At 37.8% G+C, this 23,841-nt stretch overlaps 1 protein-coding gene across 5 annotated transcripts in view; it reads left to right on the top strand.

Moving 5' to 3' along the window:
- LOC126473952 (heat shock factor protein) overlaps positions 1–22,800 on the top strand; it is a 160,885-nt gene extending 138,085 nt beyond the window's left edge. For 3 of the 5 annotated variants that reach the window (XM_050101317.1, XM_050101314.1, XM_050101315.1), the window contains exons 10-11: positions 4,413–4,503; positions 22,089–22,800. In XM_050101317.1, the coding sequence (XP_049957274.1) occupies positions 4,413–4,503; positions 22,089–22,297 (300 nt within the window). In that variant the 3' untranslated portion in view covers positions 22,298–22,800. The remainder of the gene's footprint in view (positions 1–4,412; positions 4,504–22,088) is intronic. The other 2 variants (XM_050101318.1, XM_050101316.1) reach the window with 1 other exon arrangement.
- Positions 22,801–23,841: the final 1,041 nt, after the last annotated feature.

Here is a 23,841-nt window from a genome sequence, read left to right as displayed (position 1 = left end):
GGACAGTACAGCAAGTGGTCTTGCAGAATGGCAGACTTTATGATTGCACCAGCAGATAACAGTAGACCGACGATGCTTCTCCAGGCCACATGGCAGTCGCCCACTCCACAATGGCCATTGACTCTATCCCTTTTTCCAGCTGGATATACATGCCAAGATCAAGATTGTTGACATGCAGATACCTCAGGTGTCACGTAGCTCTCCTGTAGCATTGTCGCAGAAGTGTCCTGAATTTTGGTAACGTTGCTGATTGACAACCAAGTAGCCTTACAAATTTACTGAGTCTGGCTGTGATGGTGAAATGCTGTATCAACTGATTACTTTAATCAGTGCCTGTATGGCAGTGGTGGCTTGTGCCAGTCAGCTTCGCTGCACTAATGGCAGATGAAAACCTGCAAGATGTGGCAGCTTGTGATACAACAGTCTCTTCTGCAAATATGTTTTTGTTCGTTTAATTTAAAACAGTGGAAACTCCAGATTGGAGTATCAACAATATAAGGAAGAAGGTAGATTGCGGCTTACCATATAGATGATCCCCATCTATGGCAGCTCCAGTCAGCACTGCCATAGATGGCCATCTCGTATGTGTGAGATATACTTGCTTGTATGAATGAATGAATGTGTTCGGGTTTCCTTTTCTGATGAAGGGTTTTGGCCAAAAGCTAATGTGTAAGTGTCTTTTTGTTGTGCCTGTATGCAGCTTTTTCCTTATTCTATTAACTTAAAAATGTTTGCTTTCTTTTTGTCACCTGTTTAATGGGAAGTAGGGAATAGGAAATTGAACCTCGTAAGCTTCAATTAATTATTAGAATCACACACAACTCTTACAGGTGCAGGTTAACTGTTGTTCTGCAGTTCAGTCCAAAGACTGGTTTGATGCTGCTCTCCACGCTAGTCTATCCTGTGCAAGCCTCTTTATTTCTGAATAACTGCTGCAGCCCACATCTATTAGAACCTGCTGCTCACTGTACTCATCTCTTGATCTCCTGTTACAATTTGTAGCCCATCCACACTTCCCTCAAATAGTAATATGACAATTCCTTGATGACTCAAATGTGCCCTATCGACAAGTGCCTTCTTTTATTCAAATTATGCCACAAAATTGTTTTCTCTCTGATTCTATTCAGTACCTCCTCATTAGTTACTTAATCTACCCATTTAACTGTCATCATTCTTCTGTAGCACCACATTTCAAAAGCCTCAATTTTATTTTTGTTCTCAGTGGCTTAGCATCCTATATTTCACTTCTGTGCAAAGCTGCACTCAAATGTCTTCAGAAAAGACTTCCTAACACTTAAATGGGTAGCTTTGAGGAATGAAATAGTGAAGGCAGCAGAGGATCAAGTAGGTAAAAAGATGAAACCTAGTAGAAATCCTTGGGTAACAGGAGAGATACTGAATTTAATTGATGAAAGGAGGAAATACAAAAATGCAGTAAGTGAAGCAGGCAAAAAAGAAGATAAACGTCTCAAAAATGAGATTGACAGGAAGTGCAAAATGGCTAAGCAGGGATGGCTGGAGGACAAATGTAAGGATGTAGAGGCTTATCTCACGAGGGGTAAGATAGATACTACCTACTGGAAAATTAAAGAGACCTTTGGAGAAAAGAGAACCATTTGCATGAATATCATGAGCTCAGATGGAAACCCAGTTCTAAGCAAAGAAGGGATAGCAGAAAGGTGGAAGGAGCATATAGAGGGTCTATACAGGGGCGATGTTCTTGAGGACAATATTATGGAAATCGAAGAGGATTTAGATGAAGATGAAGTGGGAGATATGATACTGCGTGAAGAGTTTGACAGAGCACTGAAAGACCTAAGTTGAAACAAGGCCCTGGGAGTAGACAACATTCCATTAGAACTACTGACAGCCTTGAGAGAGCCAACCCTGACAAAACTCTACCATCTGATGAGCAAAATGTGAGAGACAGGCGAAATTCCCTCAGGCTTCAAGAAGAATATAATAATTCCAATCCCAAAGAAAGCAGGTGTCGACAGATGTGAAAATTAACGAACTATCATTTTAATAAGTCACAGCTGCAAAATACTAACACGAATGGAAAAACTGGTAGAAGCCGACCTCGGGGAAGATCAGTTTGGATTCCGTAGAAATGTTGGAACACGTGAGGCAATACTGACCGTACGACTTATCTTAGAAGCTAGATTAAGGAAGGGCAAACCTACCTTTCCAGCATTTGTAGACTTAGAGATAGCTTTTGACAAAGTTGACTAGAATACTCTCTTTCAAATCCTGAAGGTGGCAGGGGTAAAATACAGGGAGCAAAATGCTATTAACAATTTGTACAGAAAGCAGATGGCAGTTATAAGAGTCGAGGGGCATGAAAGGGAAGCAGTGGTTGGGAAGGTAGTCGGACAGGGTTGTAGCCTCTCCCCGATGCTATTTTATCTGTATATTGAGCAGGCAGTAAAGGAAATGAAAGAAAAGCTTGGAGTAGGTATTAAAATCCATGGAGAAGAAATAAAAACTTTGAGGTTCGCCGATGACATTGTAATTCTGTCAGAGACAGCAAAAGACTTGGAAGAGCAGTTGAACCGAATGGACAGTGTCTAGAAAGGAGGGTATAAGATGAACATCAACAAAAGCAGAACGAGGATAATGGACTGTCGTCGAAATAAGTCAGGTGTTGCTGAGGGAATTGGATTAGGAAATGAGACACTTAAAGTAGTAAAGGAGTTTTGCTATTTGGGGAGCAAAATAACTGATGATGGTCGAAGTAGAGAGGATATAAAATGTAGGCTGGCAATGGCAAGGAAAGCGTTTCTGAAGAAGAGAAATTTGTTAACATCGAGTATAGATTTAAGTGTCAGGAAGTGGTTTCTGAAAGTATTTGTATGGAGTGTAGCCATGTATGGAAGTGAAACATGGACGATAAATAGTTTGGACAAGAAGAGAATAGAAGCTTTCGAAATGTGGTGCTACAGAAGAATGCTGAAGATTAGATCGGTAGATCACATAACTAATGAGGAGGTATTGAATAGAATTGGGGAGAAGAGGAGTTTGTGGCACAACTTGACTAGAAGAAGGGATCGGTTGGTAGGACATGTTCTGAGGCATTGAGGGATCACCAATTTAGTGTTGGAGGGCAACGTGGAGGGTAAAAATTGTAGAGGGAGACCAAGAGATGAATACACTAAGTAGATTCAGAAGGATGTAGGCTGCAGTAGGTATTGGGAGATGAAGAGGCTTGCACAGGATAGAGTAGCATGGAGAGCTGCATCAAACCAGTCTCAAGACTGAAGACCACATCAACAACAACAATAACAACACGTAAATTTGTATTTGGTTGTAAAAAATTTCTCTTTTTTTCTGTTTCACTTTTCTCTTTTCTTATCATTGACAGTCTACATTTTATATCCTCCTCTTAAATTATATACTGCCCAAATAGTAAAATTCATCTATTACTTTTAGTGTCTCATTTTCTAATCTGATCCCATCAGCATTGCCTGATTTATTTTTACTGCATTCCATTACCCTTATTTTGCTTTTGTGATGTTCATCTTGTATTCTCCTTTCATGGCACTTTCCATTCCATTCAACTGCTGTTCCAAGTCCTTTGCTGTCTATGACAAAATTTCGGTGTCATCAGCAAACTTCAAAGCTTTTATTTCTTTTCTCTGAACTACAATTCCTTATGGAAATGTATGTTTGGTTTCCTATACTTCTTGCTCAATATGCAGATGGAATAACATCAAGATCAGACATACACTACAACCATGTTGCTCCCCCTTCTCAGCTGTTACTTCCTTTTCATGCCCTTCAACTCCCATAATTGAAGTGTGGTTTCTGTACAAGTTGGAAATGATGTCTTGCTCCCTGCATTCTACCCATGCTATCTTCAGACTCAGTGAATGTATTCCAGTCAGCATTATCAAAAGCTTTCTCTAAGTCTACAAATGCTATAGACATAGGTTTGCCTTTCCTTGACCTGTATTGAGAAGTCATAGGATCATTATTGCCTCATGTATTCCTACATTTTGTCAGAATTCAAACTGATCTTTCCCAAGTCTTCTTGAAGTCTGAGGGTATTTCCCCTGTCTATCAAGTGAACTATCAGTACTATAATATCTTGTGCTACATAACCTCTTTTATTGTGTTTTATTTCTAATAGTGTTTACTAGGTCAGCCTTTTTTCCTTTGGAAATTCGTTGAGTATTTTGAGATGGTAGGTGAGCGTAAGAGTACAGTACTCATATGAGAAAGGTGAATGGTGAGCTTATAAATGTTCTTAAGCTTTTTTGGCAGAAGAGTCAACAAGTATATTTTAATAATTGGTATTATTTGTATCATACAGTGTTTTTGTAGCATCTTAGCCAGTGGATAAACGTACTTTTAAATGTGATAGAGACATTTTATTTATAGACTTCAAACCTGATGATCATTTACGTTTTCAGCTATTTGGAGGAGATGACCTTATTTCGTATGGTATTCATCTAGCTCCAGGACCAGAAGGTGAACAAAAACGTAAAGATAACAATGTGGCTGGTAAGTGAAAATAAGATTTATGAAGACAGTTTGCTTTATGTATGAGTGTAATGCAGAAATTTATTTTGAATTATAATTAATTAAAGAGGTAAAATTTAATAAGTAATATTGATTCAAACAAGGGATATGTAATAATCTAAAGATGTACATATATCCCTAATTATATATTCCTTTTTGTGTTAGCTTTATGAAAATGCAGTGACAACCAAGTGATCGATCAGATAGAAATTTGTAGTTCCACATTCGCCACTTCTTTTGATGGCATTTGATGAGGGAAACATGTCATAAACATATTGCATATGTGAACAAAGGTGCATAATAGATATAACAGCATTTAGTCCTTGATATTGATATTCTCTCTTCCACTGACCTTCCTTTTGCTCGCTCCCTTCATTCCTCCCACTCCCTCCTCTTTCTGACCTGAATGAAGCATTCACGTCAGTAAAACAAAGACAGTCCGAAAAAACTAGGAAGGGCTATAATATCAGTGATTTATCTGTACAGTTTATATTTATAAGCAGAGTAAAAAAAACCACCATGTAAAATTTGGGCTCAATATCCCCCCCCCCCTCTCCCCCCTCCTCCCCCCTCTCTCCCCCCTCTCCCCCCGTCCCCTCACATTCCTCCTCCTACACACACACACACGCACACACACTACTATCACCACTAGAGAAAGGGCCCTTGATTACAAATTTTTTTGAAGATTAAGAGAAGCAACTAGGTTACATCCTATAACTACATTCATGCTCTCCAAAGCCCTGTAAAGTGCACAACAGAGGATACTTCCCCACTGTACCATTTATATGGGCTTCTTCTCATTCCATTCATATATGGAGTGTGAGAAGAATTATTGTTTACAAAATTCTGTTTTTGCTGGAACTAGTGTAATCTTGCCCTTCGCGATCCTTATGGGAGCGATACATAGAGGGCTATAATATATTCCTTGAGTCATCATTTAAAATAAGTTCTTGGAACTTTGTAAGTAGTCTTTCTTGGAATACGAGGGCTATCCACAAAGTACGTTACGTTTTGGAATTAAAAATAAATAAAGTATTGGAAATTTTTTTATTATATACAGATGAAAGCCACACTTAAATACTACTTTTCTACATAGTTGCCATTTAAATTAAGGCACTTATCGTAGCGACTTTTATGATGTATCCGTAAAATTTATGGTAATTGCTATATTTTACGGTTTTAAGGATGGACGGTGTCATTTTACGACTTTGTGGACAAAAATTTGAAACCTTGACGTTTGTTAATCAGCCCACTTCTGTACAGCCGATAGTTTACATGGATTGAAGGCCAGTGCACAATACTCAATAACTCATTCTTTGATATCATGTCCATGTTGTCATTGGAATTGAAGTTTAAGCTGGGATAACAGTTCTTCCATGTGAATCTCGTGTGTCAAGAGGCTCTGTTCCGCAAATTCTTTGTTCCGTTCCATTCGCTTCTTGTGATCTAACCCATGTTCTTTGACCACGTGTGGGCTAATTACATTCATTCCACCTTTGTGTGTGTGTGTGTGTGTGTGTGTGTGTGTGTGTGTGTGTGTGTGTGTGTGTGTTTTGTACCATGTGCATATTCTTTGTCATGAGGTAAACATCATGTTCACTTATTGGTTGTTTGTTATAATTTTATGTGACATTCAATGATCTAGGTTCCTTTCGATGTTTCAGTACATACCAAGACATTTGTTTTCAGACATTTTTATACGTTATATTCCTATTGTAGGATTCATGAATTAATCCAACAAGAAACAGTACTTCCAGACATTTAAAGGATCATATTCTGTTGATTTTCCATGCATACTAAAATCAAGAAAGGGAGAAAAATGTGCCTTATGCACGGTATGTGGTTGTGATATTAATATTGCATGTGGTGGAAGCAGCAATTTAAGTAATCATGTGAAGTGCAGTAAACATGTAAGTTATGTTAAATCAGAGGAAGATGACGAGAAAATCAACATATTTTTTGCCAAGTCAGTAAAGTAATTAGGGCAGTGTGGCTGTTTACTTCCTTTTTGGTGAAACACAATAGGCCCTTAAGTGCAGCTGATCATGCTGGTGCATTTTTTAGGAAGATATTTCCCACATCAGAAGTTGCAAGGAAATATAGCTGTGGTCACACAAAAACAACATGAATTGTAAATGAAATCGCAAAAAATGCATCAGCTGAAGTTGTTAAGTGCTTTCAGAATGGACCATTTTCTTTGGCAACAAATGGAAGCAGCGATACAAGTGGCAAATTGTATCCTATTGTTACATTCTATGATATTCTGCAGGAAGAAGTAGTGAGCACTGTGCTGTCCACACCAACATTAGACAGGGACTCAAAAGGGCAAAACATAGGTAACCTGATGTTACTGCAGCTGAATCTTCATAGCATACTAACTGAAAACCGTGTGGCTTTCTACTCTGACAATACTCCTGTTATGATAGGACTCAAAATTGGGGTTTCAGCAGTTCTGAAGTAATTTCAACCAGGTATTGCTATCGTAGGTGGCATTTGCTACCTGATTAATAATCAAGCAGCTGAGAAAGGTGCTGGAAGATTACTACTTAAAGTGGATGAGATACTTGTTGATATATTTTATTTCTTAAAGAAGAGTGTCAAAAGAAAAGATTGCATTCATAAATTTCGGAACTCGGGCAATAAAGAAGCAAAGAAAATTCTGAAGCATGTGTGTATTAGGTGGTTATCTTTATGCAGATATGTGGATAGACTGTTGGACCAGTGGGATCCGCTTCTTTCTTTCTTTAAGGAGGAAGTACCCAATACATTTGCAGAAGCATGACATCTTTCAGAATACTTAGAGTTGAGCAAACTGGGTCCAAAGAGTATCAGAAGAAGAGCATTCTTGATACTGCTACTACACAGGCCCCTAATAAAATAGCATATTCTCCTAAATGTGAAAAACTCAGCGTAAAAATAAGACTTCTGCTACAACATGTGAAAAAAAATTGTCTATGTTCCTGTTCTCAAACTTCAACAAGACCTTTTGCACTTTCTTTCATGTGACTATTCCTGTATTTGACAAATTTAATTTTGCCCTTCAGACTTCTTCCCCACAAGTTCACTTTTTAGTAGAATTTCTTATAGATTTGCTAAAGCAGTTGTTCACCAAGTTTGTTAAGCCCAAAAATGTCAAAATCTCCCCATTGCTTGAAGTTCAGTACAACTTGATTCAAAATCAAAGAAGAGATGATGAGTTAGTCATTGGCATTCAGACTTCGAACATAGTGAATGATCTCCAGGATACAGATAAATCCCTTGGCATCACAGCAACATCTGATTCCACACATCTGCTTTGACACATGACATCATTAATATGGTGGAAATGGCTTCTTCCAACATATACAAAATCACAATGATGTCACTGCATACACGTGCCAACAAACGCAAACAAAAATAAAAATGACACAGTAACGTCTCATTCTAAAAAGTAAATGGAACTAACAGGACAATTGCAGAAAATTGGGGGTTTAGGATGGGGGCAAGCTAAGTACACAACAATAAAAAAAACACTGCACCATCCCAAAACAGTTTAAATTACAGCTTTCCGCTATAGAAATAAAACCACAGGAACTGTACATTTTCCTTGACCTGTGTAGCTCAGCCGCAGCTATTGATATCAAAAAAACAATACAAATAACCCCAAAAAGTGGAACCAGACATTTACCTTGACCGATATAGCTCAACTGCAGCTGTCAATACCAAAAAAACACCACCTACAACTCTAAAAAGTGGAGCCAAACTGCACCAACTCAAAAACTCAAATATCCCATACATCCCATATTCAGTACATCAGTTAAAACGCAACCACCAACCTACCATACATATACACATAACCTCACAATTACTACAGAATAAAACCAAAACTACTTGCCAAGAAAAGCTTCTGGCAATACCACCTATGTCAGCCCCCCCCCCCCCCCACACACACACACACACACACACACACACGACTCCACATATACTTGTCCATGGTCTGAGCCACCGGAACTCTCGTCAGTCTCAACGTAGCCAAAAGACCGAACATCTGCATGGCTTGCACCTCAGTAGGTATGGGAAGGGGAGGCTGGCAAAGCTTATAGGTGACAGTGTAATGGGTGGTGGTGGGATCACTTACGGAAAAATTCCTGTAATACTTAGTGTTAGAGCTGCACCTTTTTTAGATTAAGTCAGCTGATAGGAATACGTGCTTGAAGAAAGTCCGTTTAACTAAAGAATCGCCTTCAGCGGATGTCATGTTTCCAAGCAGAGAAGGAATTAGCATATTTCATTAAAATATAAGCAGTATTAGAGATGAAGATATTGACTCTGAAATTATTGGTGTATCGGAGCACCAGTTAAATAATTTGACAGTTCAGAGGCTTCCTTTACCAGGATACAGATTAGCTGGCTGTTTTTCAAGGACTTCCTTGTGGAGTGGGGAAGTGGCCATGTATGTAAAAAACATTATTCCATTTGAGTCCATAGATGTATCACGGCACTGCACTGAACAGATATTTGAATGTTGTGAAGGGGCAGTTGAATTTAGTGAAACTAAACTTCTAATTTTTGTTGTTTATTGGTCCCCTAACTCTGATTTCAGAGCATTTCTGCTCAAGCTAGAGAGGGTTCTTGATTCACTTTATAGAAAGTACCAGAATTTAATAATATGTTGTTTAATAATATGTTGTGACTTCAATATTAATTTTGTATATGTAGTGCAAGAAAAAGGATGTTGGTAGATCTCCTAAAGTAATACGATCTGATGCAGACTGTTTTTTCCAACTAGGGTGCAGGGCAACAGTAACACAGACATAGACAATATTTTTATTCGTTCTTCATTACTAGGTGCACATTCTATTAGTAAAACGGTGAATGGCCTTTCAGACCATGGTGCACAAATTTTAACACTAAAAGACTTTTGTACTCAAACAAGTGTCACATATAATTACAAACTATGGCAAATGTCTTTCCGAGATTGATGCCTGAAAGACTCCTCAGTGATACAGACAAGGGGTAGATTGAGTCAATAATTAAATCACTAAGGACTCTCATGGATATGATGGAGTGCTTAGCAGAATATTACTGTGCTGCACATGCTAGCCCTGTATTTAACCATATTTGAAATTTTTTCCTTTAGGAATGGTCAGTTCCCTGAACTATTAAAGTACTCAGTAGTAAAGTTGCTTTGTAAAAAGGGAGAAAGGGATAATTTAGACAATTTTAGGCCTATTTCTATACCATCAATGTTTGCTAAAGTTATTGAAAAGGCTGTGTGTGTGTAAGGATAATTGATCATTTTATATCACTCGATTTGCTATCAAATATACAGTTTGGCTTTAGAAGTCGCTTAACAACGTAAAATGCTATATTCTCTTTTCTCTGTGAGGTACTGGATGGGTTAAACAAAAGGTTTCAAACACTAGGCATTTTTTTGATTTAACTAAGGCGTTTAATTGTGTTGATCGCAAAAGTTGGACCATTACGGAATATTGGGAGTAGTTCACAATTGGTTAACTTCTTACTTTAGCAACAGACAGCAAAAGGTCATTATTCACAGTGCTGAGAATGGCTGTGATGTGGGGTCCGAGTAGGGTACGGTCAAGTGAAGGGTGCCCCAGGGATCAGTGTTGGGGCCACTCCTGTTCCTTATTTATGTAAATGATACGCCCTTTAGTATTATGGGTAACTCTAAAATATTTCTGTTTGTTGGTGACACATGCTTGGTGGTAAAGGATGTTGTGTTCAATGTTGGCTCGGTTTCAAATAGTACAGTTCATGACATAAAGTTCATGGCTTGTAGAAAATAAACTAATGATAAATCACAATAAGACTCAGTTTTTACAGTTTCTGACACACAATTCAACAAAACCCTACATTTTAATTTCACGGTATAGACATACGATTAGTGAAGCTGAACAGTTGCATATTATTAGTGAAACTGAACAGTTGAAATTTCTAGGTGTTCAGGTAGATAGTAAACTGTCGTAGAAAGCCCACATTCAGGATCTTGTCCATGACTTAATGGTGCCTACTATTCGAATGGTATCTGAAGTAGGGGATCATTTGACACAAAAATTAGTCTACTTTGCTTATTTTCATTCAGTTATGTCGTATGTTAATATATTTTGGGGTAACTCTTCCCATTCTAAAAGGATATTTTTGGCTCAGAAACAGGTGGTTCAGGCAATAAGTGGTGTAAGTTCACAAACCTCTTGTCGATCCTTTTCACTAGCCTGGGTATTTTCACAATGGCCTCTCAATATACATATTCTTCACTATCGTTTCTTGTTAACAATATCAGCTTATTCCCAAGAATAAGTAACTTTCACTCAGTTAATACTCGATAGAAATCCAACCTGCATTTGGATTGGATTTCCTTAACACAAGTGCAGAAAGGCATGCTGTATACTGCTGCATCCATGTTCAATAAGCTAACACAAGAATTTAAAAATCTTTGCCGTAGTCCATGCACTTTCAATTTGAAACTGAAGAGTTTCCTCATGGGTCAGTCCTTCCATTCTGTCGAGGAGCTCCTTGAAAAATAAAGCTGATTCTTATGTCGTATTGTTGATTGCATTTACTTATACCTTGAATTTTTTTGGGTTCATAAACATTTTATTTTTATCTGTTATTACTTTTACATTGTAATTTCATGTGCAATCACGTTCCATGACCTTGGAGATTTGCTCCACAATTTTGTCCTACGGACTTGACGTGTGAATAAATAAATACAAATTTATGGTAGACATCATATCATCACCCATCTCAGAACGTAATGATACACTTGTGAACTTCACTGTTATATCTGTACCTAACAGATAAGCAGTAAAAAGAATTTAGACATCTTTCCACACTACAAACATCAAACTAATCAAACCTAATTAAAACGCCCCCCCCCCCCCCACACACACACACACCACCAGAGGGTACCATCAAATACATTACATTAAATTTTTATTGGTCCTTTTGGTCACTTGTTGTACAAGGTATACAATATGATACTGGACAAGTAATTGTGATTTACAATAATATTTACATTGATTTAGGCTTAATTTTATCACAACTGAAGGTTCAGCTTCCATACATTGTATTTAACCCAAGTAATTCAATGTTTTTTATGTTTCAAGATATTCATCTGTACTATAATAACATTTTTACAATAAATATTTATGGATAGCAGTTTTAAATTTTGAAGTGTCTTTTATTGTTTTAATGTTTGTAGGTAGCTTATTGTATAGTCTGTTTCCTGTTTGCAGTGGTCCATTCTGTTTTAGTGTTGTGTGTGCATGTTGAATATGTATGTCCTGCTTTCTCCTTGTGTTATACAGTTGGATACTCTGGTTAGTTGACACAAGATTGTTGCTATTTTCTAAGATTTTCCTTACAAATATGATTACTTGTAAAATGTACAGACATGGTAGCGGAAGAATATGTAGTTTCTTGAATAAGGGCTTGCATGAGCTACTTGATGCAGCATTTTCTATGGCTCTTATAATTCTCTTTTGGCATATAAAACAAACAACACAACATCTACAAACACAACCAACTCAAAAACTCTGCGCCGTAATGACGTCACACCCCTCAACACCATTACGTCACAGGTCAAAGCAGACAGAATTAGTCACTTCCGTTGACTCAATCCCTTTTCTTTTCATCAGTGGGAAACTACTTTTATACTCCCTGTGACTACATCATCAACAAGTTTCCACTCAAGGATGGTGTGTTAAAGCATCCTCAAGTTGCTACATTATACAAAATGTAATATACACAGTATTCTTCCATTCCTTTTCTCTTGGAATAGTTTCGTATCATGTTATGCAAGGAAGGGAATGAAACTACAATTAAGGTGGTGAATGAGCTTCAGAGGCAGTTCACAGCTGTTCAGGTAGATGACACTTTGGCAGCAAATGAACATGCTGCAAGTGATTCCAGTTGGGCACAAATATCAAGAATTCGTGTAACTGATAGGCTTCTTAAGTATAACAGAATTTCTCGATTAATGATCTCTATTCTCACCATGCCCCATAGCAGTGCAGACTGTGATTGTGTTTTCAGCCGTGTGAAGAAAAATAGAACAGAGTTCAGCTCATCCATGTACAATGAATTTCTGATTCTGTTTTGAAGCCCAGGAGTTCTGGTCCCTTTTATGACAAAACATTTTCTCAAGACTTTTTGCAGGAAGTTAAAAAGGCCACAAGTGTGACTTTAAAGTTGAACTAGCATGTGATTTGTAGTGTGTATTATATTATTTCTTGTCTGTGTTATGTTAAACAACTTTTATTGTGTAAAGCCTTTTCCAGTTATCACATATCTTCTTAATTCATCAAGAAAGCTCCAAATCAATGTTCACCACGCCCGCTGCTGTTGTTATGCATTTCTTCTAGATTGTTTTGTTCATCTACAAATCATTGGCCTATGATCTAAGTAGATGTGTTTTCATTGAAGTATCCTGTTTGTAATGCATGAATTATTGTATTTTGTAGCCCATAAGAATTATTTTTATCAAGCTGGAGTATGTTGAAAACTGTTAGATTTTGTCGTGCCTGAGTTTTACTGATAGCCCTTTTCAAAATTGACAGGTACGAAATTAATTTTTTTTCCCTTAATTAATAGTAAAAATATATTCTTCCTTGTCAAATTACAGAAGTATTTATTAATTGTCCTTTTTGTCTGTTTATTTGCATTACAAATTTTTTGTATGGCTGTTTTTTAATTGTTCCCTTCCAAATATTATTTTCTATTTTTCAGAGGTATTTCACATCTACTATTTAGATCAGATTTTTTTTGTTCACTTCCTCACTGTTCAACTTTTGCATCCTTAGGTTAATTTTGGGATGTAGTAAGATCTATATACAGCTAATCTGTCCCTTTTAATATCCCTTCCATCTGCTTTAAATATAAATCCTTCTTCCTTCTTCTCTTCTGCAGTGATAGTACTGCCCATGGACTTAAATTTGCTAATCTGTTCTGGTGGCTCTCTTTCAGTTATAATATTATAATAAACTGTAATTCACTGTTAAAATATAACTTACATATGCAAGTTAATGTTTGTATTAACCATTATGTTAACAACTTAATACAATTTATGAAAAAATAAAATATTGAAACATACAAATAAATTATACACTTGCAATTTGGTAGTGAGTCCTACCCAGATGATAAAGTATGATATATTTCACCATTTTCTGATGGAAAAAAACACTTGTTCAATTTTGTTAGGTAGCTCACAAAATGATGTGTGCAGAAGCCATAAAATCATTTATGACAATAACATTGTGCAGAAATTCAGGAGATCTTCCTCAAGGCTTAAGCAATTCTTCACATTCTGTAATATTTGAATGTCTTGCAACAACAACAAAAAAATCATTCTTCTTCAAGATATTTCGTTGAAGCAGGAATCAGCTGTGAGCTCTAAATACAAATTGTGCCACAAAATGGTGTGCTGAGCTCCCTATGTTTTGTTGTTTAGTTTATAAAATACAAACTTCATCAGCAAATTCTCAAATCCACAACTCATGTGGATTTACTTATTGTGTGGTTATTAGTTGTCCAGGGTCGCAGGTCCACAGCTTCACATTTCAATTGGAGTGTTTTTTAACTTTATAAATAACAAACAACTAAACTTTGTGTAATGTTCATTTATCATTGTTAAGTACAAAAACAATAACACAGTTGTAATGCACTGAAATATTACATATGTAGCTATCAAAGTGTCTGCTTGCTAAACCCATCGATTTTGTGAATACTGTCCCCACAGTTGCCCACATTCACCTGAGGTTACACGTTTATGTTGTAGCTAGTGACATCATTGCCATGGCATCATACAAGACCTCTGTCAGCATTACAATGTGTCTTATGAATCAATTTAAATGTAATATAATTTTAAGATATGCTGATGAATAATTATACAGATAATTCGGTAGATCCAGATGACATTGGGAGTCTCTCACAAACTGCCATTTCTGTTTGCAAGCAAATCATGTTTATTGTATATTGGTTTAACCAAGTTGAATGGGAGTTGAAAGGGAGAAAAAAAATACAAAAATAAAAATCACTAGAAAAATGCCAGGGACAAAAATCAAACAGAATGTTGTCATGGCGTATCTCAAAAAATTCCATTCAGTCAGAGGATTAGAAAACTGAAATTAAATTTTGCCTAGGAAAAGAATTATGAGAATGATTCTTTCTCTGTCTTTTAACTAACTGATAGTAATTAAAGTGTCATCATTTAAGGAAAACTAGTCACCCGATTTCAGGTGTTTTGATATTTTTCTTCAATTGAAATACTGTAATTGCTTCAAAAGGCTTTTTTAAAAGAGTGTCAGGCTTTGCAGAATTAGTTCTGGGTAGCAAACCACCAAACTCTATTATGTCACTGTGAATAAGAGCTGGTAGTGAATCCCAATACATGTAAGTAAATCTGGGGATAATTTCTGAAAGAGAAACCAAATACAAATACTTGAACCACACAAAGAAAGTTGATAAAGTAGAAACAAATATAAAGATTGATGTGGAAAGGGCCGGATAATTTCAAGCAGATTTATGTTGTAGCTGATAGTGTGTCTTGTGTTAAATCAGAACCAACTTTTATTACATATAATTTTAGGTTATTGTTTGCAAAAGAGTTTTCATATGAAGCAGTCAGTTTGAAATAGATATATGGTCGCAGTTGAAATCAGATTTATGTAAAGAGCAGTGAGTTCAATAGAACTATATCAAAATGCCACTATCCTTTTTTCAATTGTCATATTTCTTGATTATAACTGATTGACCACTGTGCTAAGTAAATATCTGTTAAATTGCATTTTTGTAAAAAATATGCTGGGAGGCTCATATTGCGGTACTACTCGAGTTCCCTTCATGTTGATTTGATTAAATCAGCAAAACCTAGGTAGGTATATCAATTGCTGGAAAATCAAAGAAAATGCTTGTGATGATGACAGTAGACATTATAATGAAGAAACAGTAGAGTCATTTGTATATCTGTCTTTAACCCTCCAGCCACAAGCAACACGGGTATGTGCATTCCACTCTTTCTAGACAATTTTTGTGGTCTGCGATTATCACGTCATATGTAATTTCTGCTCTATTTGCAAGTTGCAGTTTTCCGCTCAAATACTTTTCTGTTGCTCTGGGTTATTGTAGACTGCTATTTTCCTGTCAGATCTTTTTCTTCTTCTCCGAAACATTGGAGGTTGCCATTTTCCTGCCTAAAGCCACGGGAGCTGTGTTTTACACATTCTCCCATTTCACTTATATACTTACACATACACCTTCTTGTGGCAGCAATTCATATCCAAATTCCTAGGCTTGTGTGTAGAATCTTGCTTTAAGATGTTCAATGCTCAGAACATTAATCAATAAGTTTATTCTGCTTGTGTAATGTTGAACATGATTTTTCTGTTTCCAACATTATTTATGTTAAATGTTAATTAAAAATCAAATCTAAAGTAAAGTCCTGTAATTCTATCCCTAAAACCATTCTAATTATCAAATAAAAATGCTCCTTGATTTTGGATGGAAAAATTAGAAAATCACCCGCTGTTAGAGGGTTAATATGAGATTATGAGTAAACTTGGATCAGTTGTATTACTGAAATACCAGAAATAGTAAGCTTAATTTGCATAGTATTTTCAGATTCAATGATAATCATAATGAAGAATGAATGAATTTGACAGATCACGTACTTCATCATTTATGGTACATGGTAGTACTGTGACTGCTTTTGTATGTGCTCTCTGCTTTAGTTGTTAGTTAGTTAGTTAATTACATATTCCACAGATTATTTGGCATGATAGATCACAATGATGTAGAATAAGTCATTTTACATTTGCATTGCATTAATTTGTACATACGGTTACATTCTGAACATTTCTATATTGTAAAAATAGATGTGAGTTAGTAACACCTACCTACTACCTTTCACACATTACAAGGAAAGAAATTCTTCTACAGAATGGAAGTAGTTGTCCAGGAGAAACTTTCTCTGTTTGTTATCAAATTTTATTGTGCTATATGTCAGACATTTTATATCACTGAGTAAGTGATCAAAACTTTTTGTTGCAGCATTATGCACCCCTTTTTGTGCTAAAGGCAACCTTAATGTGGAGTAATGAATGTCATTTTTCCTTCTGGTATTGCAACTATGTACCTCATTGTTCCTTTTGAACTGTAGTGGATTATTTAAAACAAACTTCATGAGGGAACGAATACACTGTAAAGAAATAGTCGGAATGCCCAACTCCTTAAAACAGATGTCCACAAGATGGGTGAGCACGACACGTTATTCTTACAGCATGTTTCTGTGCAATGAAGAATTTCTTTCTTAAAGGTGAATTACCCTAGAACATTATTCCTTAAGACATTATTGAGTGAAAATATGCAGAATATGTCAACTTACTGGTTTGTCTCTGCCCAAGATTTGCAATGATTCTAGGTGCAAATGTGGCTGAACTAAGTTGTTTTAGAAGATCAGATTTTTTTTTTTTTTAATCTAAATTCTCATTAGTATGGATCCCTAAGAATTCTGAAGTTCCCACCTTATTCATTATTTCCTCACCATATGTTACTCTTACCACTGATGTAGTACCTCTATGTGCAGAACCTAAAATGTTGTGTCTTTGTAAAATTGAGGGTGAAATCGTTTCCAGAAAACCGGTCAATGATACTTTTAAGAGCTTTGTTTCCCATTTCTTCCATTTCAGTATGTACACTTGGATTGATTACAATACTAGTGTCACCTGCAAAAAGAAATAATTCTGCTTGTATGCTAAGATCGTTTACATATATGAGGAACAGTAGTGGACCTAAGATTGAGGGTTGGGGAACCCCATACATGATTTCCCCCGAGTCAGAATTATGTTCATGGACTATATTGCTTGAATTATGTACGACTTTCTGCATTCTTTTCATTAGATATGACATATTTCTTTGATTGACTGTAACAACAAACCCATAAAATTCATTTTGCATAGGAGAATACTGTGATTCACAGTGTCAGATGTCTTAGAAAAGTTGCAGAAAATACCAGCCAGCACTGTTTTATTATTTACGGAGGTTGGAACTTCAATAGTGGCAACACTACTGTGCAGACACTACGCAATGGAATCTACTATTGTCACTGATAGCACGCGTTGTTGACATATCTACCTTACCTCCGAGCAAATGGACTCGCCTGTCCCATGACACCGGCGTGCACACAATTGAGGGAAACGCCGTCATTTGTGAGCGAGCGGTCTAATTTAATGGTGTCACTATGTTTTTGAAACAGGAACAACAGAGTTGGATCAAGATTGAATGCGCCAGAGGTCATATAGCACGACAGTGTCATCAAGGTCTTCAAGAGGCATGTGGGGAATCAGCATTGGCATACAGAGTAGTGGCACATTGGGTAAAAGGCTTCAACGAAGGTTTGCAAACTGTGGCAGACATGCATCGGGTATGTCGTCCTATTGTCTCTGAAGAAGTAGTGCATGCTGTTGCCACGTTAGTAGACAAGATCAATGCCATTCGATTCACGAGCTTGCCCATGTAACCAGATTAGCACATACGACTGTGCTTCACATCCTGAAGAAACGCCTGGGCATGCGAAAATTTGCATCACGATGGGTTCTGCATGACTTGATGTAAATGCAGAAATGTATACATTATGACGCTGCTCAGATGCACTTGGAGTGCAATGAGTGCGAGGGAGGGGCTTTCTTACGCCATATCATAACATTGGATGACACATGGGCCACATTGTACGAGCCAAAATTGAAACGCCAATCCAATGAATGGCGTCATTACGGGTTGGCGCCAAAGTCGAAAGTGCATCAGAGCCCCAGTGTGGTGAAAGTTACGGTGATTGTCGTGTAGGACTGTGGTGGCATTATCCTAACGCATTACATTCCTCCGCAGCAGACCGTCAGTGCACAGTATTACTGTTCGTTTTTGGAGCATCACCTGCGACCACCTTTGTGAAAGAAGCGCCGACACTTTCTGCGCAACCCACCCATTGTTTTGCATGACAATGCACGGGTGCATACAGCGCAAGCTGTGGCTGTTCTGTTCAGTCGATGGGACTGGGAAGTACTGTACCATCCACCATACTCCCTGGACTTAGTCCTTGTTACTTTGATTTGATTCCGAAGATGAAGGAACCACTTGGTGGCATTTGCTTTAGAACTGCTCCAGAGATTCGACAGGCAGTAGACCACTCCATTCGCACCATCAACAGAACAGCCTCTGCTAACAGTATACTACGCCTTCCACATCGCTGGCAACGGGTTCTACACTACGCTTGTGACTACATTGAAGGACAGTAACAGGTGCAAACATGTAACTCTTTTATCGATTGTGAATAAATAGTTGCCAGTATTTAAGTTTCAACCCTCGTATTTGTACAATCTGGTGAGTGACTGTGTAAATGGCATTCTTCAGTCGGCAAATTTTGTGAGCTGCCAATGTGGCCACGCTGAGAACAATGCAGCATCCCTAAACGAAGTGTTGATTAAACACAATGCAGTGTGAAATCAAGGTAGTGGTCGAGGAATTCCGTAGTCGAGAATGGGCTGACCTTGTAGACACACTCTCCCCTGACGATGGCGGCACCTGGCAGATATTAAAACGGTTCCTGTGCCGCAGACAGATAATCCCTCTACCCCAAGTAGTCCAGGAATACATATGTGGGTCTGACGCAAAGACAGACATCCTGGCCAGTTCCTTCACAGTAGACTTCAGGCCAATGGAGGACGTCGTCGACTCTGACTACGTCCACCGTGTCGCTGTGGAACTGCCCACCTTCCTGGTGGCTGGGGCTGATGATGATGTCATTGAACCTATAACCAACGAGGAAGTAGGCACATATATTAAAATGCTCGTCCCTACGAGAGTGGGAGGTGACGATAACATGCTGCTATTCCTTCTACTGCCGGGGATCTACCACCCCTTAGTGGACATTTTTAAATCGGTTGTGTGCTCAGGAATCTACCCTTCGACGTGGAAACATGCAGAAATGGTAGTAGTCTCAAAAACAAAGACAGACCCACGACTGGCTGAGAACTACCGATTTACCAGCTTGCTCCCGTCTCTCTCTAAAGTCTTAAAGAGACTATATGCCAGGCACCTGATGTGTCACATAACAGAGGAAAACCAGCTACAGGATTAACAGTTCGGATTTCGTCCCAGCCACTCCACCACCCACCAGCTCTTATAACTAGTGGAGGAAGCCACGAGAGCCCTGGAGATCTGAGAGCACCTTGGGACAGTACTGCTCGACATGTCTAAGGCCTTCAACTCCATGTGGCACACCGGCTCATGTACAAATTGTTTGTACTCGGGGTCCCGAAGGCACATGTGGTCCTGGTCAGATCCTGTCTCATAGGGAGGACCTTTCATGTCAGGACTAACGACAGCACATCAACCAGGCTGCTGATACATGTAGGTGTGCCGCAGGGGTCAGTCCTTGGCCATGCGCTGTACTCCCTGTACACAGCTGACGCTCTGAGATTGGTGTCCATGTCGTTGACACTATATGCCGACAACATTGTGTTGCATACCTGGAGTATGAATGCAACAACAATGCACCATCGGCTCCAGTCAGGGTGCGAGGCATTAGGAGCCTGGTCAACAAAATGTCATTCAAAATTTAATGCCACAAAAACCCAGGCATGGTATTTACAAGGAGGATGCTGCCCCCAGACTTGACACCTGTCACCATTATGTGATGCCCCATCCCATGGAGCAAGACAGGGAAGTACCTTGGGGTAACCCAAGACTTGAGATTAACCAAGCTTCCGCATGTCAGGCACATTAGGGGTAGGACATTGGGGCACCTTCGTGCATTGTACCCACTCCTCAACCCAGAATCAATTATGCTTTTGCACCACAGCATCACGCTGTATCTGGTAGTGGTCAGACTACTGCTGGAGTATGTGGTCGTGGTGTGAGGCAAAGCTGCCCCAACCCATATCAAAATGCTCCAGTGGGCACAAATCCATGCTGTCAAGCTTGCCCTACGCCTTCCACGCAAATACCCAACACATTTATTCCATGAGGATACAGGCATTTCTCTGTTGCACAATCACATCTGCCAGTCTGCCAGGGCCTTTTATGCCAAGTCAGAACTATCAGCAAATCAGCTGATTAGGGATTTAGGGAATCCAGTCCACCATAGGCCAACAAGATGGTGTGATCTGTTGAGGGAGTGAAAATTACACCCACCAGCCAGAGGACATACCCATACCACATAACATCACAAGCCGATCCATAAAGCCAGGAATAAAAAAGGACCTAAAAGAAAATTAACTGCAGGAACAGCAACCCAGCTTAGACTGTACCCCACCAGGGGCAAAGTAATGCCTGTAAGTACAAGTTGTCGTACTCAACTGTAGTATCCATTAAATTATGTTACTCACGACAGAATATAACTTTATTGTGTGCAAACTGCATGTAAATGACTGACTAGTGTGAAAGATTCTAAATCAAACAAATTTAAGATTTATGCTAATTTCTGGAAATATGAATGTAACAGTGAATGGACACACTCAAATTAAATTGTCAGAAAGAAAAGCAGAACAGTTAAGCAGGATTCCCCAAGTTAATTGCGCCAAAACATAAACAGGTATACTATTACAATCCAACCTTACAATTTTTCTGCATTTTATGGACTAATGCGTAAAGGAAAGTGAAAACGAGCACAAAAACTCGGATGTCTCGCCTGGCACAGGGCTACCAGAGAATAGATAACTAAAGGCACAAGTAGAAATCATCGTGTAATATTTTGAACTATTTCTAAATACATGAGTACTGTGCACCTTCAACTATTTGGCATTCAGCCTCTTTCAAGCTTCTCCATTCATAATGATTTTAAATTTTGTGTATGCAATTTTGTCTTGTTTACAAGGTTGTCCTGCATATTTTCTAATGTAGTCAACTGAACTTTCATTTGATTGTTACTTTGATGGTTTCCTGTTTGGAAAGAACCACCACCCACTGACAGTTCTGTATTGTTCCATTGAGAAAATGGTGTCTCATTGCATTCAACAGTACTACAGTTAAGTCGGGTATTGTTTCCATTGTCTAAACATGAGTCACTTACTGGTGCCATTTTCCTGCAATAACTTTTTGAGGTCATCTGTTCAGTTCCTATCTTATCTCATAAATTGAAGCTATTTGTGTCGTATTTCAAAGGGATGTGCCAAATAATATTCAGATAAATTTTATTGTTTCATTAGTATGTGTTAGTATAAACATACTGAGAGGTAAGAAACTACACATTTTGCACAAGCTCTGTTCAGTGCATCCATTAAGGGTTTATGGACTTAGACAAAATTTTAATTTTAATGAAGTCTTTCTGTACATCACTTTGCTCCATCTTGGTATGTTTACAGTTTTATCAGCAGTAATGCTAACAACTCTTGTGCAAATAAGAAATTTATTAATGCTCCAGAGACATTACTGTCACTGATTTCTAGTTGATTATTAGTCATTTTTAAATGGGTTACTACTGAATTTGAGGCAGTCAAAGTAGAGTTGACATTACTGTGATTAAATACACTTGTGTAATGAAGATTTATTTATTTATTTATTTTTTCTTATGGCAGATCCACTCGTTTCAGGAAGTGAGTTAATGACATATCCTGGGGACATTTTAGACTTTTCTGATATGTGCCAGAGTTCAGAGGAAGAATGGATTTTACCTGGATCACCACCAGACTTCCACTTCAATAGTGGGTCACCTTCAGCCAACCCAACTACAGATCTAGCAACGCCTAGTCCGCAGAGTCTGAACACCCCTAAAATATGTCAATGAATTTTACTTTCTGCTTGTAAAATTTGTCTGCCTGGTATTATTTATAGATTGTGATCTTAGCTGCTATACATTTAACAAATATTGTTTTATATGTAAACATACACACAAATGTAAAAGCATCTGGAATAAGCGATTATATTCAGCCAGCTACAATGTTTACTGGAACAGCTGAGTGTTCTAGGACTGTTATTGAAACTGTGTTACTTCTGTGCTTTTAAATGTGCATTTAATGTTGTAATCTAGTTTTGGTATTGGATACGGTCATAGAAAGTGTAAATAAAAATAATTGTATAAAAAGAAACTCATACTTATGGAAGTAATGGAGCTACTACTTGCACATATGTATTTATGAAAGCTGTTGTATGACAATAGCATGTACAATTACATGGGTGAAAACATGGATGTTTTTGTATAATACATATCTTGTTCATGCGCTTTCACTAAAATGAAATTTTGTACACACATTACTTTTTTATTTTCATAAAATTCTAATTGGCACAAACTTTGAGCATTAATTTCTTCAGTATATTGTTATCCTTCCTTAGAGAATTAAGTGAAAATAATTCGAAGTTTCGAGACTACTTCTTGTAATGGAGACTTACAATGTAGCAAAAATCATTCATCATACTATGTGTGAGTGTGAAGTAAACAGTATTCTTTTGTGTTTCATTGGCCCAGACTGTTAACTTTCCAAAAAATATGAGGTACATTAGGCTTCATTTAGTCGTCTTTTCTGTGTTTCATTTTTAAATGACTGAAGTCTTGTTCAGAAAAGTCATGAGCAAGGTATGTCATCGTTTCATTCTTCTTACAAGTGACAGTATCAAGCTGTAGTACTTGTTATTAACAGGTTCTTAGAAGCTGCTTATATGAATAATGGGGTCATATGAAATAAGAATACATTGTTATTTGTTAAATATTAAGTAATCTAATCTCCTTATTGTACCTAAATATATGTAATATAATTTCCTGTATTTGTTTAATATATTTGTAAAAGTATTTACTATGTGTTGGGGGGAGGGGGGGGAGTGAGGTCTGTGTGTGTGTGTGTGTGTGTGTGTGTGTGTGGCACGGGGGGGGGGGGGGGGGGGAGGCAGCTGCAATGGAAGTGAGGTGTGTGTGTGTGTGTGTGTGTGTGTGTGTGTGTGTGTGTGTGTGTGTGTTGCTGCAGCTGGTATGACAGACAGTTTACTGAACACTTGAGAGCAACAAAGTAAGATACACTAAGAAACTAACATAGTTTCTTTCAGTTTTGTTCTGCATATTGATGAGTTTCATGCATTATGTAGCAAGGTTATGCTACATGATGCGCTGCGTCAACGTTTATGTAGAACTGCATTGGCAGTTAATTTCCACTCATTACATGGAATCTGCTAAAACATTTTGTTTTTATAATTTGTAACAAAAGTAATTTTGAATCATGGTATAAATATGTTTCACAGATTTCATTTAGGACTCGCTTCGTAGTTCATTTAAGTAACAACAAATAGTACCTTAACTTATAAGCTTTGAATGTCTCAGGATCTGAACATACATTGATATAC

The sequence above is a fragment of the Schistocerca serialis genome, chromosome 4 (assembly GCF_023864345.2).
Source record: "Schistocerca serialis cubense isolate TAMUIC-IGC-003099 chromosome 4, iqSchSeri2.2, whole genome shotgun sequence".
Classification (NCBI taxonomy): Eukaryota; Metazoa; Arthropoda; class Insecta; order Orthoptera; family Acrididae; genus Schistocerca; species Schistocerca serialis.
This window is presented reverse-complemented; position numbering and strand designations above follow the sequence as displayed.